This window comes from Ascidiella aspersa, chromosome 7, assembly GCF_963924565.1.
Source record: "Ascidiella aspersa chromosome 7, kaAscAspe10.2, whole genome shotgun sequence".
Classification (NCBI taxonomy): Eukaryota; Metazoa; Chordata; class Ascidiacea; order Phlebobranchia; family Ascidiidae; genus Ascidiella; species Ascidiella aspersa.
This window is the reverse complement of record NC_139453.1, coordinates 19,885,352-19,903,194: the sequence shown is the minus strand read 5'-3', so window position 1 is coordinate 19,903,194 and position 17,843 is coordinate 19,885,352. Positions and strand designations below refer to the sequence as shown.

Sequence of the window (17,843 nt, the reverse complement as noted above, 5' to 3'; positions counted from 1 at the left end):
ATAGATTTTAGTCTCTCGTTAACCATGAAATTTACCTCTACGAAAACCTATACATCCCGACCCTGTCATTCAGTGGGTTAACCTGAATCATCCGACCGGCTTTGAACTATATAAGCACGAGACAATGTCCCATATATTTAGGCTTTATTACCGAAAAAATCTTTTCACGCTTTGCGCAAAGTTTTTTTGACTATCTGGGTTGTTTGCGGGAATCTTCTCAGCCCAAAGGGACCACGCATACTATAAAACAACTCTCAACAATTAAGGGTATAGTTAGTGCCAACGTAGTCGGTAGATATGTATTTTCTCGTTCTTTGCGTGAATATTTTGCAGGTTTTAAATATCACATTTGATTGATAGTACCGTATATCGGCCCTGTATAATTTACACCAAAAAAGCGGAAAAGGTTGCTCTGTGACGATGTGTTGTTTAACTATTAACTTACGCTAAGATAGTTCATCTGACATGGTATTGAGCCTAGAGCGATATTAAAGCAACGTAATACCTGCATACAAATTTGACACTTACCTGTAGAAAACATATCTCTGCATTATGGCGGTTACAGCAGCGACGTTTAGAAACAAAGTAAACAAACCCCTTTCTGGTTGTTTAACTCCAATCGAGCTAAGGTAGGGAAGTTGAGGGTACGCAACCACATGTTTGTAGTAAACGGCAATTCTGTAACTATAGCAATTAAATCTGTTTGTTGTACAGATAACCTCTAAAATAATACTATTCAAGGTTGTACAATAGCTTATACTTTTCAAATTGAAATATTTTAAAAACCTAGTAATACCAGATAAAGAGACCTCCTCCCAATGTTCCAGCATGAAAACAAGAAAGCAATGCATACGAAGTAAAGATATTGCAAATGAAACCGTAACAGTTTAGTCGCCGACTTCGCTTTAAACCTAAAATTAGGCTTGAAATTAAGTTTGCCATTGGTTCTGTCTTTTAGTTTACTATTACAAATATTAAAAAGATGATTGAACAGATCTTTTGTAACATATCGTGAGAGCAATGTAAAAAAGTGCACTGTGACATCACAAAGGAAGTAAACCTAGGTCGCTAAAGAAATACTGTGTTACGGAAGTTACGATTCAAACGATATACAGTACACTGTCGTTTGTATGAGAAATTGCATTTGGTAAACATGGTTTATTTATCACTTAGCTATTATGGGATGCGAATTTATCCTAAACAAGTATCTGCAAATTAATTTTAACGCGAGTCGCAATTAAACCGTTCGCCATCTTGCGCAATTGCTACACAAAAAGGAAATTATTTTATTGCTCGAATAACGGCGAGCTACATTTTATTTTAAGACGCTGTAAACTCAACTATACGCTAAGATGTCGATCGTGAATCTTTTTTCAAAGGAACATTTTTAGACCTTGCATCTGTCAAACCGATTTCACAATCACGTGATCTGGTCTTTCAAACTTGATATTTCTAGGAAACGGTAAAAAACGCGCCAAACGTTGCGTCGTGTTTGTTGGTTTCAAAGATGTTTGTTCAAGTTGATATCTTGACGTCAAACACGGGTGCATTTTGATTTTAGATTGACCTAGACGGTAAAATTGGCATAACTTCATTTTAGAGATTGTCATGAATCCACGACGCTTTAGCCTCGGAGAGAAGTCGCAAAAATGTTTTCCAGTTATGCTTGTTAGATAAGCCATTTTTTTCTGTTTATGACGTAAGTCATCCACACTATTTTTACCGATAAAAACCCCATACATCAGGAGCACGCCTGCGTAACGCAAAATGCCACAAGGCCGCAAAAGGCAAAAAACTTAATCGCATACTGGAGTTTATATAACCATTTTAACGTACATATATGTAGCGAGGGAGCATCGGCATTTTTACTTATAATTATAACGAGCTGGTTTCGCGTGTGTACACGAAAAGTCTTTTTAAAAACGTTCCGGCATATTTCCTTTTCCCTCGTACGCAACCTGCCTATACCCAGTTCGATAGCTGACCAGCTAATCCTTAATGCAGTGCTTTTCAACTTTTAAAATTTCCATCCCCACTTTTTTATTTCGGAAAATTTTCATCCGCACGAAACAAGCACAGTAAGTTTTCAGCCTTTAGTTTTATTTGTGAAGTAACAATCAAAGGGATTGTGTATTAAAACCGTGTGCCTAAGCCTTAACCGATATAAAGTAGATAGCTTAAGCTGCAATGAACCATACGAGACTATGTTTACTGTACCTGTAACGCATAAGTGGACTCACCAGCTTATTTGATTGCTGTATTACACATGATAAAAAATAGTAACATGTACCATTTTATCCGCACATTCATCCGCACGACGTTTGTCATCCGCCTTACAATTTTATTCATTCGCACAAGTACGTACCATCCCGCGGGTTGAAAAGCACTGCCTTAATGTATCCGCTTTCACGCGATATGAGAATCTACTTCTACTGTAACAAATAACTCGAATGAACGCCATACTTGCGAGACGCGTTTGTGCTGCTGTGTTTAAACTGTTTTAAATATAGAAGCGCAGTTCATGTCGTTTTTCGAATGTAGAATACACTTAACAATGTGACAATATGCACTTTGAATTGTCAAAACAGTTTGTTTATTTTCGATTTAGTGGAGAATTTAGGGTTGCCATATTTTGAAACGCAAAATCCCTGACAAAATTTACCGCGGTTTGACCAACTCCAGATCAGTGGCCTCAAAACGTGACGTCACAAGTTACGTCAAAACGTGGCGCATTTTTTATAATAAAAAACGGAAAACACTGGCGTGCAGCGTGAAAAATGCTTTTGTACATAGTTTAAGTTGCCCTAGTTTTCATTTTCGAGGGTGCGATGAGAAACACAGCTTATTCTGACTAATCCAGATTCAACAAAACGGGCTAGTTCTATAGTTAGTAGAAATGTAACTTAGATTTACGCAAAGCGAAAACTTTTAACATAGCAAAATTATACATCACCGTCATACTTTTTTTGTTTTGTTTAGAGCAGTGGTTCCGTTTTGCTTAGAGCAGTGATTTTACGACACCAAGACACTACTCCAGTGCTTCAAATAACAGTAAGCCCGTTTATATGCACGTTTCAGCCGGATTCGAATCTGTTTCGTTAATTCATTCTCTCTCGTTTTGGTGCTGGAATGAGTTAAGTTCTCTCGTTTCTTAATTGGTCAAAAGGAGTGGTTTTCAATCCGTTCGCCGCTTAATCTGTTCGTTTCGCTGACGGCCGAAATCGTTTAATGTAGAATGACCTGCTTTAACGCAGTAAACATTGCGGCACTTTTGGGGCATTATGACGTAACACGAACGGCTAGTCGTAAACAAAACAACAAGTTTAGCGCATAAGGAAAGAATATTACATACACTCGTTAGATACTAATTTGTGACAGAGGGGCTGGTCTAGAATCCACAAAGTCGAACATTATTTGGGTTAGGATGCGGGTTTGGGTAGGTTTAAATAGTAATACTTGGGCTACCCTCACCCAAATATTGTACTTTGCTTTAATAATTATCACAACGCTGTGGTAGGATTTTAGGCCAGCGCCAAATACAGTTTTCATTAGTCATGTTTGGTACATCTCATCACCTTCTTTTGTCCACTCTGCCTTGTATATAGCGTAGACCAGCACACATAAGCTTAACTTTCCTGCACTTATATTCTGTGTGCCAGGTAAACTAAAGCACTATACAGTCAAAAACATACTTCGGCAAACCAGACTCAAGTAATTCTTTTTTTTTTCAATTTTAGGTTTATAAAAACGAACAAGCAGCAATAGATTGCTACTTCTCTATTGCTTTTATCAAAGGCAGGTAAATGGTTTTATCCCTAAATTCGTGTTTGGACTGGTCGCGCGTGGATAAAACATTATGCTTTAAACGAGGAATTTTTTTGTCTCGTGTTTTTATAATCTACCTAACTAGACGCGTTGTGCGTTCTTTGATTCAGACTTCCCTAACTAAAACCCAAAAACGTACCAAATGTGTAAAATAATTTGGAATTTTAACAGAAAATTATTCGTGCACAACAATATTAAATCGTGATTCACAAGTTTAACGCGTTGATTTAAAACTATTGAGCTCCAAGCACAAAAAAGTAAACTGTTTTAAAATTTATCAACAGATCTTGCGATCGGCGTTTCAACTTAAATTCGTACACAAAAAAATTTACAGACCTTTCGGTCGGCATTTTAACTTATATATTTTTTTAATATTTTTAAAAGTATTTTCACCTGGTTAACAGGGCAGAATCAGTTATTGTGAAAACCATGTTCAACGGCAAATTGCGTTCTCCATAATTCCGCGCGGTGATTTGTCCTCCATCGGCGGCGCTTTTTTTCAGCTTGTACCGTACTTCATCAATGGCGTTCCGTATTTTAAGCAAATGCTTTGATGATGCCATGGAGCGTCTCGTGACGTATCTTTCGACGAGATCAGTTCCTCCAACAGCAAGTTTCAAAACGACAGCACGTCGTTCAAAAGAAAGTCTATTATGAATCAACGTCGTTTGATGAACTGGAGTCGTCGTTCCAAAACACGGTTGATGTTGGAATGGTAGTCGTTGCCAATGATACCAGGACGTAGTAATTCTGACAATTCTTAACCTTATTTGAACAGGTTTAAGAAAATTGCCCAGAAACAACTCGTTCAAGGTACTGCGAAAATAACAAAACGGCTAAATCGCACAACAGATGTTCTTGAACTCTTCCGCCTTAGGGTAACCCAGATAAACGCGGTTTAACCCTTAATTCAACACTTAATGGTAGCGAAAAATTACTATAGTAACTGGTGTTCGGAGACACGTCGGGGTCACCAGTTGTGGGGCACGAGTTTAATATTAGAACTCCTGGCTCTATAGTTTTAGGTTGACTTGAAGGTTGCGTGCGTATAAATCGTTAGCCAACCACAATGCCTCTAGTGATTAATAATTGTATTATCTGATAAGCGAACACCCAGTTAAAACTATAGTCAGCGGACAAGTTAGCATAAAGAAGATGCTACTTGCAAATATCAAAGTTACGAACAGCAAGACGTAAACAAAGAAGTAGTTTGTTTACAAGCGGATAGCGGCGTTCTTAAATAGCTACAGACAATCCAACTGCTGACTGCAGAAACAGGCCATTTAGCATTTAACACTTTGGTGCGAGCAGCGTTGCTTCGCATAGACAATTATCTCTGACATAAGCAAATACATTATAAAAGTTACTGTAAACACAATAGCTCTTAGTCGGTAAATTCATGCACTCTACACAGACATTATGGAGTGCAATTTAATGCCGAATGTATATTTTACTCATTTCGTTTTCAAACAATTGTTTGGTGATTGTAGGTAGTTGTTCTTGTGACAAAAAATATTTAACATTTCTGCCAATGTGTTAATTCTGGGAAGTAAGAAAAGCCAATGATTCTTGCTATAAGAAAGATGGTTTTCTATGTATAACTTCCAGAAATCACAGTATCCTTTCAGTTGTTCAGTTCTTTGTAAATGGAAAAATATTGACCGTTTGTTGATTAATTATTGTTTCAATATCGTAGCCATAGCCCCAAATGATGTCTACCTGCAATTCCATTTAGGTAAAGAATGCTGTACCGTTCGTTTTATTATTGCTTTTAGGTTTTGCCATCATTTAACTTGCAGTTTAAAAATGAAAAAAAAACATGCTGATTAAACGTTTTTAAATAAGCTGACTAAAATAGAACACGCACTACGCTAAGATTATTTTTAAGAGCGAAAACAAAATGGTGAAAAAGCAATATAACCCTTGTCGTTGTGACGTAAAAATGAATATCATTTGCGCTCGATTTACTTCCTGCAAATACAATGATATTTACTAAACAGTACTAAATTAAAAAATGCTACCAATATCGTTTTCGATATTGTGAATGTTTTGGAGATATATTTTATACAGTTCGGTATTTCGATGAATTTAGGACGTATTCCGACTGGTTTGGGCATCATTTAGATCAGGGTTTCCCAAACTGTGGTCCGCGGACCGTTGGTGGTCCGCGAGGACTGCACAGGTGGTCCGTGGCGATATGACAAGAAATTAAATAGCCACACAGATACGTATGCAGCCTTAAATAAATTGCCGCAGTTATTCACAGCATAACGATTTCAAAAGCTTTTGCTATCCAATATCGTAAATTTTACTTGTTGCTCTTTCGTTGTAGTCAAAAAGTTGTCTATGAAAAATTCTCGTATTTCTCGTTTATGACGTAATAATATAATCTTGTGTGAAAGAGCATTTTCAGCTCTTACCAACATGATCATAAAATACAGGTCTAGGTTTTCCGTGGATTCTGACTTACGAGTTTGCCTTTCACAAATAACTCCTAGAATTTATGATTTATGCCGAAAGAAGCAAATGCATACGTCTCCTTGATGTTGTCAGTTTTGTAAATAAATGAAATTCGATTTTTGTTAATTTTTTGCTTTGCATTGCGGTCCGCGAAAAAACTGTAGACGATTAGATCTTATTTTGCCGAGGATATTACTGTATATCAGGATTTATTATGTCGTTCTTGATGCTATGGTAGTAGGTAGTAGATTATTTTGCTTTGTTGCCTTGTGTAGGTCTCATTGTGTGTTCCCGACATAATAATATCGAAATCGTCTGAATCAGATCTAAACCTTTCGGAATATATCCTCAAAAGACCTAAATGCATCAAAATAAGGCCTAAATGGCCAAAATAATGGCTAGAACTTGATGTAAAGGGTATGGAACAATCGGGGCCGTTCGTCTGGCACCGGCCGTTTCGACTTCGATGTTTGGGCGCCCCAGTTTAACCGGCGCCGTCGAGGCGCCTCTGTTTTGGCACCGAATTCCCCCTGTTTGAGGTTATTGGGGATAATGGTAGGGATGAGAAATAGGATTTGTGTTAAAATTATTAGGGAAGTTAGTGATGTGCTTAGGGTGGCGTTTGGGGTTAGGTAAAAGGCTACATAGGCCTGATTCTATCCATTTAGGTCAGGGGTCGGCAACCTACGGCCCGCGGGCCGGATCCGGCCCTCCGCCTCTTTGACAAACTAGGCACGATTCCATTTCAAATACTTTTTAACTATTTTAACTACGTAAGTGCAAAAAATGTTAGCGCTTCGCGCGAATGATCCTTCTCCATTCGGTTTGTTTACGTTTTGACGCTGTCTTTTCAAATATAGATTAGCGCTTCTTTACCGTTGTGCCAAGGCTGCCAAGTGCGTCGCGGACAAACGGAAAACCTATTCACAAATATTGGACATATATTTTTTAGCATTTTTTGATTTTTTTTGTCGGCAACGTAGGCTAATGAAAACTTGCAAGAAATGGCGTTATACCACAATAAAATCGCGCTCGCTTCGCTCGCCAGGTGTGCCCGGACTTTGAAAGGTTGACAAACACTCAACTAGATTAACTATTGTTATTGCGTTTCCTTAAAGTAGTTTTATTACACTTTTCATTAGTTGAAAGGATGACGATGTGTGGACTCGGATTTTAAACCAAACAAACGCATTTTATTCGCGCTTTGTGCCAATACTTTAATACTGCCTCCTTAAATGTAATTAAACACGTTTTTAGGCGCAAAAAAGATCCGAGGTCCGCCTGATTCACTCTAGTTTTAACATTTTAATAACATAATTCTTAGTTAACATTTTGTGCGGCCCGCAGAGACCTTTCTGAGTTTGGTTTTGGCCCGCGACTACAAAAAGGTTTCCGACCCCTGATTTAGGTCCTATTTTGACGGATTTGGGACTTATTCTGGTTTAGACGTTATTACGACTATTAGGTAATATATTCCTATTTTGGTCTTATTCCGAATTGTGTTTTATTCCGACGTTGATGTTGTTCTTTGTATAGGTCGTATGGCTGGAGTCCAGTAGGACTAATGGTAAATGTACTAAGGTATTGGCATGTACTAGATCATACACAACTTTATATTTACCGGTAAAACACAAATTTACAGTATACCAAAAAAAGCGCATTTTGGTTGGGGGTAGCCTAATAAAACTCATAATAATAAAGTTCCTTATTAACGTCACAACGCGCTGTTATATACTGCGGAACATGTATTGTTTACATTTAATAATAATTACAATTGTACAATCTGTACAATTATACAAGTGCCAACATTTTGACCACCAGAAAGTAACAATTTTGTCCCTGACAGCAACAGTTGATTCATTAATAATAATTAGATACAAATATAGCGAATCAAGCGCTTACAATTTAAAAGAGATTTTACCCCCTTTAGTATTGAAATATTAAAAAGGTATTGGCAGGTTCTGATTTTCCACCCGATCCGTTAGAAATTAGTGAATTTCTAAGCAAAAAGTTTTCTTAGGGGCGACTAACTTTTAAATAGAGGTTAAAGGGATCAACGGAAAAAAAGGTTTGACACCAACTAGTGGGTTGAAGATTTTATTACAATGGTATTTTTGAAATGTTTTAAAAACTATGGTTTCATAGAGATCAGTGGTTAAAACCAAAGAGATTATCTCTTTGGTTAAAACCAAAGAGACTTTAACAAATCTATTTTGGTTAAAATCTCTTTTGGAAACCGATGGGACTTTGATGGGACATTCCCTAAAATGCGAGCGAATCGCAATTTTTGTAGTAATCGAGAATCGACTGCGAAGTGCAAATACAAAGTCGACATCTATGCACCCACCACCCTCACTAAAACCCGTTCTGCAGGTTACGATGAGTAACATTCGGAAAAAATGAAATATAGTAATACGGTTTTAAACTAAAGTTTTTTTCTATAATAGACAGGGGCGGATTGAGGTTTTGATGGATGTGGGACGGGTAACACTAATTTACGAAATGATGAATGATCGGAACGCTCACAGTATTATTATTAAATATAATAACACTTGACCCACCTTCACCCAAACGCTAACCCCCACCCTAACCCAAATATTGCGCGTTGGTTTAACGGGTAACACTTAAATTAGTGAGCCTTCCGACCATTCCGCCCATTCATCATTCCGTAAATTAGTATTACCCTTTGGGGCCCAGTCTGCATTATGTGACACTTCACGTCGAGATTTTAGGTGGGCAGCACCATATTTTGAGATGCGCAGGTGTCCAATCATGTTTATATAGTGTAAAGGCTGGTTCACACTAGACGCGTTAACGCCTGGTATCCAGTTCACACATAAAGCGAAAATTAAAAAATGTTGGCCTATTTTTGAGGTGAGCCGATGCAGCCCCATCAGCTCCCACCCTAATCCAGCCCTGGGTGTTACACTTGTGTAATTAGTTAGCCAGGCTTATAACAAATCTATGGCCATGTCACATCAACTATTAATTATTATAAATGTTAAAAATAATAATTGCAGTCCTCAAACCGGTGTCTGTGATGTTTTTAACTGTCTGCTTAACATCTTTTATATGATTTAACCGACAAATATGAATAGTTACTACACATCTATCTCATTGGCTTTTGGCTTAAGAGTATTTAGTATAGTTATTTTTTATTTTCCTTGGTTGACAAATAAATGAAATCCTCAATTATTTCAAGGAAGCAAAAGGAGTGGTCTCAAAATTTGAGAACCCCTGATACAATGGTACTTGAAATTATTCTCTTAATTTTTAGTGGGCATAGAAATTGTATTGAATGTGAAATTGATTGTTTTTGTATGGCAAAAGATAATATTTTTTGACTACGAATTGCTACCAAACCTAAAGTCTGTTAACTGCTAAATCTTGCCCAATTTTTCATCAAATTTTTGGAGATCTATAAATTCAGTTTTAAAATTTTATCAAATCTATTAGGATAAGAGGGATTTAGCAATATAACATGTAGACATTTGCTTTGAATGTTGTCAATGTCAACTGATACATTAGTTAGGTATATATATATATAGTTTGAACAAATCAGTGTAGGAAACAAAAATAGTAGTAGCGGCTGTGTTTTTAAATAATGCTTTTATTTAAATTGTAAGATTTATTTTAAATGTAATGTAATATTTTATTTTAAACAATCAGTATGGCTACCAAAGGTGTGCAAGGTAAAATACCTTGTTTGTTTGACACTATAGTTGAAGATATTCCGACTAACAAAAGGCCTGGCCAAAGTTACAGGGTAGTTGCCAGCAAAACAATTTCCAAAACAGCACTAAAATCGGGTGTAAAAAGAACAGATGCAACTGAAAAAATTGATGGAACATGCTGCTTTATAACTCAAACTGAAGGTTTTTTTAAGAAGTTTTGTCTAAAGTTTATTAAAGTAAATTTATACATAAGTTATATGCAATTATTATGTTGAAACTAATCTAAAAAATCATAACTCATCTAAATCCATATTCTTGCATAATGTGCAAATTTTGACTCTGGTTGATATAATGTCATGATTTTAGATTTTTTTTTCATTTCTGGGTTAAATGTTGCACCTGACCAATGCTTAGTTTTTTCAAATAGCAAAATTCATTTCCCAAAAAAAAATATTTTTAGTCATGCAAAGGATATGCATTAATATATTTTTATTTTTTGAGGTTTGGATGGACAAGGTATACATCTATATATATTTATAAAGCCGTGTGTATGTGTGCGTGCATGTGTAAATAAGTTAACTGGAGCAACTTTGAATTATTAGAGGGTATTTATTGCATATGTATACTAAAATACACATGCCCAATTTTTAATTTTACCCATATATTTTATTAGGCAAAATATCTATGTTGGCACGCCTGGACAGAAAACCAGTTAAAAAAGTTGAAAAGCAATTTAAACAGTTTCAAACTAAAAGATGGAAATGGATTCAAAATAGCCAAGAAGTATTTATCCCTAATAATATCATCATGTAGTATTGGTAGATTTTTTTGCGTTTATATAATAATTATTTAACAATAAAAAAAATGTAATTATGTCTGTATAGTTTGTCTTTTTATTTGTAACTTTGGTACTTAATTTTGATAGGGTAAAGAACCATTTTTTGAATGGAATTATCCTCAAGATTTTAAAGAAGTACCGTTAACGTGGATATCAGCACTTAATGTTCAAAAGCATCCAACACTGGGCAGCCCTATTCCAAATGAAAATGGACACATACCAGGTGACATACTTTGTCTCATGAAGATTCCCTTTGTTTGTTAAATAAAATTCATTTATCCCATACTTTTAGTCCTATACTGCAAAAACCTACCATCACCCCAGACCATCCATTGCTGTAGCATTGAAACCTGTGCTAGCTTTGTAATTCTCACATTTTCACATTTTCAAAGTATATTCTTTATATTTTTAGGTTGGGTTCCTATCATGCATGACAAAAGGCAATATTGTTGGCATCATGCTGTAATTAATATAGAAATGAATTTGGCTATCATTTTACGCAATTTTGAGTTTTCGAAGAGCGTACCAGATTCTCACTTTCCAAATCTTGAGCTTGCCATTGTTCCCTTGTCTGAGTTAGAAGGAAAGACACTTGAACTAATAGGTACAAATGTGAATGGAAATCCATATGGTAAGGATTTATAAATTAATCTAAATAACAATATTCTTATAAGATCTTATTGTGGTTGTATGCCTTCTTTTAACAATTTTAGTCATACAGTAAAGCAATTTTTATTGTTTAGGACTTGGTTGCAAACAGTCTCCATTTCATGTTTTAATTGTGCATGGAGAATTAAAAGTTCAATGTTTGCCAGACAAACTGGAATACGATGCTCTCCAGGCTTGGTTTCAAAAAAGTGATGTGAATAGTGCTATTGAAGGAATTGTATTTCACTGCAAAGACTCAATGTACAAAGTAAATAATTTATAATGAACCTAATTAAATATTGCTGCAACACATTCATCTTAATCTGTGGTATACACGCATGGAATGCTGCTACATACAGTCCTAAATTTACTGACAAGTTTATGTATTTTAGGACAGCTTTGAACAAATTATTAAACAAACTTTACAATATTTAATATATACTACTCGCAATCAATAGATAAGGCTGTATTACTTTCACTGTTACTTTTCACTGTTATATTTATTGTTAGTAACTACCATTCTTAACAATTAAAAAAGTTTTTAATATATCATTAATGTTTTTAAACCAGGGGTTTCCAACCTGTGGGCCATGACCTTTTTCCAGGGGGCCATGAAAAAAACCTAAAAAATAATATTTTTTAGTTTGTTATCTCCTCCACTATAACAAAAAAAATTAAAATTTAATGAACTCTTCAAGCTGCAATAAGAGACGGCAACCCGACTGGGTTTTGAGAAAGATGATGTGACCACATTTTGGGTAAAACTAAGAAATTCATACCCTAAGCTAAATGAAATGGTCATGCCATTGCTGTTGCCTTTTCCATCAACATATCAATGTGAATGTGGGTTTTCAACAATGTTACTTCTGAACATGCAGTTGGCTCTTTCCACCACTAAACCAGAAATTAAGACATTGTCAGTGCAAAAACAAGCTCAACCATCACATTAACTGATTATGTAATAACTAATTAATGTACTATGATGTTTATAACATTTTATCATTTAAACTACTGTATACTCAAAAGCTTGAAAAAAATACGGGGGCCATTGATTTCTCAAAATTTTCAAAGGGGGCCACGGTGTAAAAAAGGTTGGGAACCCCTGTTTTAAACAAATAAAAAAATTTAAACAATTGAGCAAGCCAATGAACTGTGATTTGTTGATTTATGTTTCTACCTTTCACTTTTTCTATTTCTTACTGGTGTTTTTTGAGCATATAATATAATTTTATTTTAGTTTGTGATTCCTTAGGTTAAAAATATATTCTTACTGTCTTGTCTTAATATTTCAATTACAATTAAATAAAAATCTATATGTGTAAAGAATCTCATATATAACCATAAGTATTTTAAAGGTACACCGGCAACATCTATGTATGGAATGGCCAATTAAGAAAGAAAATGGACATATGGGAAAACCTGCCCTTTGCCAGCGTCGCGTTACTGTCAACTCACAGATTATTCAAGATGAACCTGATGATAAAATACAAAATCATCAACAGTTTGCTATTGTCAAAAAACTAAATTCAAGATCATTTAATTCGCTTCAAGATATACCATTTAGTTAAACATTTGATCATGACATATACCTCCCTGTTTATCTCACCGTGCTACAGCGCTGTGTTGCCGATAGAGGGGTTTATCGAATTTTTATGGTTAATTAAAAATATGTATTTTAAATGGTTTGTCTGTCGGTCACTCAAATTTATTAAACATTGGTGTAAAAAAGGCAAGCCAGTGAACACAAGGGTCAAGTAATTTTTAAACTCAAGTAATTTTGTTGGTCAACATGCCACGACTCTTTGTCCTTATGTCGCGGTTGTTAACCTGATCGACCAAACTTATTATTTTCTATTTGACACGATTATAAATTTATTTGTTTACAAACTCATTGTCTTATGGCCTCCAACCGACTAATTCGTGTACTCCCTATGGAGTCTATGCGACGTATTGGTGTTTTCGCTAACCATTACAGAAATTTTAATTGATCGCGCAAAACACAAGCAACGCCGCAGTTCGCACTTATTTAAGATAGAAGTAATAAACCAAAAATATTATGACATCGTTTCCAACGCGCGGCCGCATTAAAAGGTTTTGCGGGCCCATGTTGTTAAGGCCGCGTTACACGGACATTAGCTTGTTGCGAACCGTATTGTCATAAAAAGCGATACCTTATGTGCATTTAAACTTCCTTGCGTTAAATATGTGATTTTTATTGTAAGGTCTCCATAGTGTGAATAGTTTGAGGTGAAACGTATGATAGTAGAATTTCGTGCTGTAATTTGACAAAAATAAGTCGAGTGTAGAAAGTAGTCCATAAATTATCTATCAAAACAAAAAAATGGACGATATATACGTTAAAAACTGTTATTTTCCCTTGTAAATTCACAAGGCCGACAACATACCATGCCAAATGACGTCACTTGCGTGATTTTGGGCAAACATTTAACGCCAAAGATATTTGGCTGAAAGGCACTAGAATGTAATCGGGCGCTTTAGATATTGAAGCGAGATAAAAAACACTTCTAAGCTGTTGCGAAGACATCTAAGCAACAGTATCTAAAACAGAATAATATATAATACCACAGCATTTAGACCAATGACATAATAGAGTCAAATACGTATTAACAACGACTGCGGAACACATTATACAATCGTCTGAATAAGACCTGTCAGGAAAAGTCATAAATTTAGCGGAGTAAATGGACAAAATAAACCCTATACCAGTAATTCTCAACCTTTGTCTTTCGTGGGACATTTTCGTTGCATACTGGGTACAAATTCTGTGGTCCAATAATTTTTTAGGAAAGAAAAAACTATATAAAAAGGTTTAGAACAAAAATGAGCGGAGCATATATCAAAACAGGTGATTTATTTAACCGTACATTAGTGAGGTACGGTACTTGCTTCTGAATAATAAATTGACGTTTTATTAATATTCCATCTCAATTCCTCCCCAAGACATTATTCCTGTAAAATTGGGAATAGTGACACAAATGAAACTAAATTCTTCGATAAATCTAGCTTTTGAAACTTATACTGTAGGAGTGTAGGGAGAAGATATGAGACTACTGAGAAGAACATCGTAGGCATCGGTCGTTTTGACGACGTTTAACGCACCAATTGGAACTGCGCGATTGGCGCGACCCTGTTTTGGCACCGTATTGATATCCCCTGTTCAGGGTTAGGGACAAGGAGCCTAATTAATGGAAAATTGGTTTAGGGTAAAATTTAGGGAAGTTAGTGATGAAGTTAGAGGTCGAGTTTAGGGTTAGGCAAAAGGTTGTGTAGGCCCTATTCTGCCCATTTAGGTTTGTATCCGACACGCTTAGGTTATCTGCGATTTAGTCGTTATTACGACTACTAGACAGGGCTGCGGAGTCGAACTCGAGGAGTCGGTTTGTTTTTTCTGCAGTCGGACTCGACTAAGACCTTGTAAAACTACTCTAGTTCCGAGTTCGACATGCGCATGCGCAGTACCGAATTTTAAAACTGATATGGCCGCCAAATGGAATATTAAATGGCGGAATATTTTCCAACCATGTATTGTGAGTGATTATACGACACCCCTATAAAGTGGATTATTGCTGAATATCAACGTTGTTTTAGTTTCGTAAGTTGGTGAAATAGGCTACAGGCTGTAGAGTCCGGGCCGGATTCGGGACTCGACAAAATCGCACATTTGATCGGAGTCGGACTCGGGTTTATTTTTATTTTTTGGCCGAAGTCGAACTCGGGTTATTTTTAACCGACTCCGCAGCCCTGCTACAATTGGTATTAGGCCTAGTCATATTTCTCGTCTTATTCCGAACTGTGTTTTATTCCGACGTTAATGTTGTTCCAATTTCGATTTTATGTCTAGGAGTCCCCGTTTTCGTATGATGAAAATTTCCAAAAAGTAAAATGGATAAAAGCGAATTTTGTTGCCTATTGTTTGACTCAAAATTCAAACAATTTATTATACGGTACCAAGTCTTATTTTTTTACTTTCATCTTAGTTGGAGAATTTTTTGGAAACAACAGGCTTTTTAAGGGATCTGTAGGCCTACTGTAGTGTAGACCGTTTGAAAACGTCCGTATTTTTAAGCTTAAAAAATATGGTAGGCCTAATCTGTTTATAATACCTTCATTAAATACTATGTTAGTGTAAACTACTTATAATGAACCCCGACCGGGAACTTTATGAACCGGTTTTGGAACAACTTTAGCCGAATCAGAGCTGATTTGGAACATTTAAAATGCTCCGAACAGAAACTCAACCGGATTCTAATAAAATATTTGAATTTTAACTGGGCAAATTAAACAGTTCGCACCACTTATCTCTATCATAGAAATTAGTGTTCGATACCCTGGTGACCAGGCCTGCACAATTGGTATTAGGCCTAGTCATATTTCTCGTCTTATTCCGAACTGTGTTTTATTCCGACGTTAATGTTTTAATAACATAAAAATAAACGAAAAAGGGTGCATAAAGATCAGTAGAATAGGAAAAATGGGAAATACCCTATTTAGTCACATCTTTGATAAATCTACAATGGTCTGTAAGCTACCATTGGAAGTTTTAGTTTAGGGCAGGGGTCAGGAACCTTTTTAGCTAAGAGTGCCATATCAGCCAAAAATTATTGGTTTTATTTCGATGAGAGCCAGTTAATAATTTTTCAACATCTAGTTATAGCGCAACTTTGATTAAGGAGTTCCGTTGAAAGAAAATGGGCGCTCTTTCACTTATGTACGTGAAAAGTTATGCAAAAAACAAAACAAAATAATACCGCATACCACAACGCATATTGTTTGGGTTAGGGTGCGGGTTAGCGTTTGGGTGAGGGTGGGTCAAGTTATATTATGTTTATTATTAATAATAACTTGACTCACCCTCAACCAAACGCTAACCCGCACCCTAACCCAAACAATATGCGTTGTGGTATGCGGCATTTAAAGAAAGTTTTTTTTTATTAATTTTTACGTACAATAGTGAAAGAGCGCCAGAAAATGGTGCTTTGGATTTTAAGGGATTCCTTCAAACAGGATAGCGGTCTCCATAAACAAATGGGATTCGAAAATTTGCTATTATGTGTTTTAAAAAAGGAAAGTTAGGAAAGCGGTCGTGGCTGCGCGCAGTTTTATTTGAGATCATGATGAGAAATAATAGCTTAGATCAGCGCTTCTCATAAGTTCTCAACTGGTGCGCAGTGGTGCGCCATGGAACTCCCATGATGGAAGGCTGCCAATACAATAGTTTTAAGACCACCGTCATAATAGCGCCAAATTCGCATTTATAACCATGACAAATAAAGATCTAAAGTAGTCTAGATAAGACCTAAGCATGGAAAATAAGTCCAAAATTAATCAGAATAAGACTTAAGTGGAGAAGATAGCGCCCAAGACTGTAGGTCAAGGGTGTGGGATGATTGGGACACCTGTCTGGCATTGGCCGTTTGCTTCCGACATTTGGGCACCGCAGTTTTGGCCCGGATTTTTCGCCCCTGTTTGGGCTTTTTTGGGTGGGTATTTGGTAGGGTTAGCAAATGGTTTAGGGTTGAAAATATTAGGGAGTTAGTAATATTTATGGATGGCGTTTGTTAAATGTTGTATAGGGCTTATTTTGTCCATTTAGGTTGATTCCGATTTTGTCATTAATACAATTATTAAGTATTCGTCCTATTTTCAATGCTGAAGAGTCCCTTTAAAGATATGCAACAATAAAGCCAATATAAGAAAAAACAGCCAAGCAATTTAAGAGAAATACGGGTAAACCTGAAAAATTTCCCGCTCTATTCGCTCGCAAAGTGTGCCGCTACGTTTTCACATGTCTTTAAGTGCACCCCTGAGTAAAAAAGGTTAAGCAACACTGGCTTAGATATTTATCAAGTAACATTCTTTCTTCAAAAGAGCCATATTATGTTGTCACACAAAAAAACATATATGGCTCGTGAGCCATAGTTTCCCAACCCCTGGTTTAGGGTTTACAACAAATTTTGCTGTTTGTTTTGCAATAATTTAGATAAATTTAGTTTAGTTCAGTAATTCTCACCAACCGTGATCGATAAAAAGTGGGAAATTGTCATTGTCATTGCACGATTAATAGATAACCACTGTGAAAGTATGACATGTGCACCTGCAAATGTGTTTTTCAACAAACTCTAACCTCAAAAATATTAAGGCATCATTTGTCCTATTCAGGCATGTTTTGGTTGATCAGGACTTTGTTGTTGCTCCAACTTGGAAACTTTGAATATTGAGTGGGGGAGATGTTTAAGCAGCCTTAAATTGTGCAGCTATAATAAATGTACTGCTATAATTTGTGCAGCTGTAATACTGTTACTTCTAAAATACACTGTAAATACTAACACCCCAATGTCAACATTATCAGGGTTGAATTACATTTGGATAATTAGCAC

General features: G+C 36.1%; 1 protein-coding gene across 1 annotated transcript; it reads left to right on the top strand.

Annotated features, from left to right (window-relative positions):
• Positions 1-8,625: 8,625 nt before the first annotated feature.
• Positions 8,626-13,607, top strand: LOC146138207 (RNA ligase 1-like). The gene is made up of 6 exons (XM_083393727.1): positions 8,626-10,160; positions 10,633-10,742; positions 10,885-11,020; positions 11,210-11,428; positions 11,541-11,713; positions 12,801-13,607. The coding sequence occupies exons 1-6, from the start codon at positions 9,956-9,958 to the stop codon at positions 13,011-13,013; spliced, it is 1,056 nt and encodes a 351-aa protein (XP_083249853.1). The 5' UTR covers positions 8,626-9,955; the 3' UTR covers positions 13,014-13,607.
• Positions 13,608-17,843: the final 4,236 nt, after the last annotated feature.

Coding starts and splice junctions, on each gene's coding strand:
- LOC146138207 (XM_083393727.1), top strand. CDS start 9,956: ATGGCTACCAAAGGTGTGCAAGGTAAAATACCTTGTTTGTTTGACACT. Junction 10,161..10,632: donor CTTTATAACTCAAACTGAAG/GTTTTTTTAAGA, acceptor ATATTTTATTAG/GCAAAATATCTATGTTGGCA. Junction 11,429..11,540: donor TGTGAATGGAAATCCATATG/GTAAGGATTTAT, acceptor TTTATTGTTTAG/GACTTGGTTGCAAACAGTCT.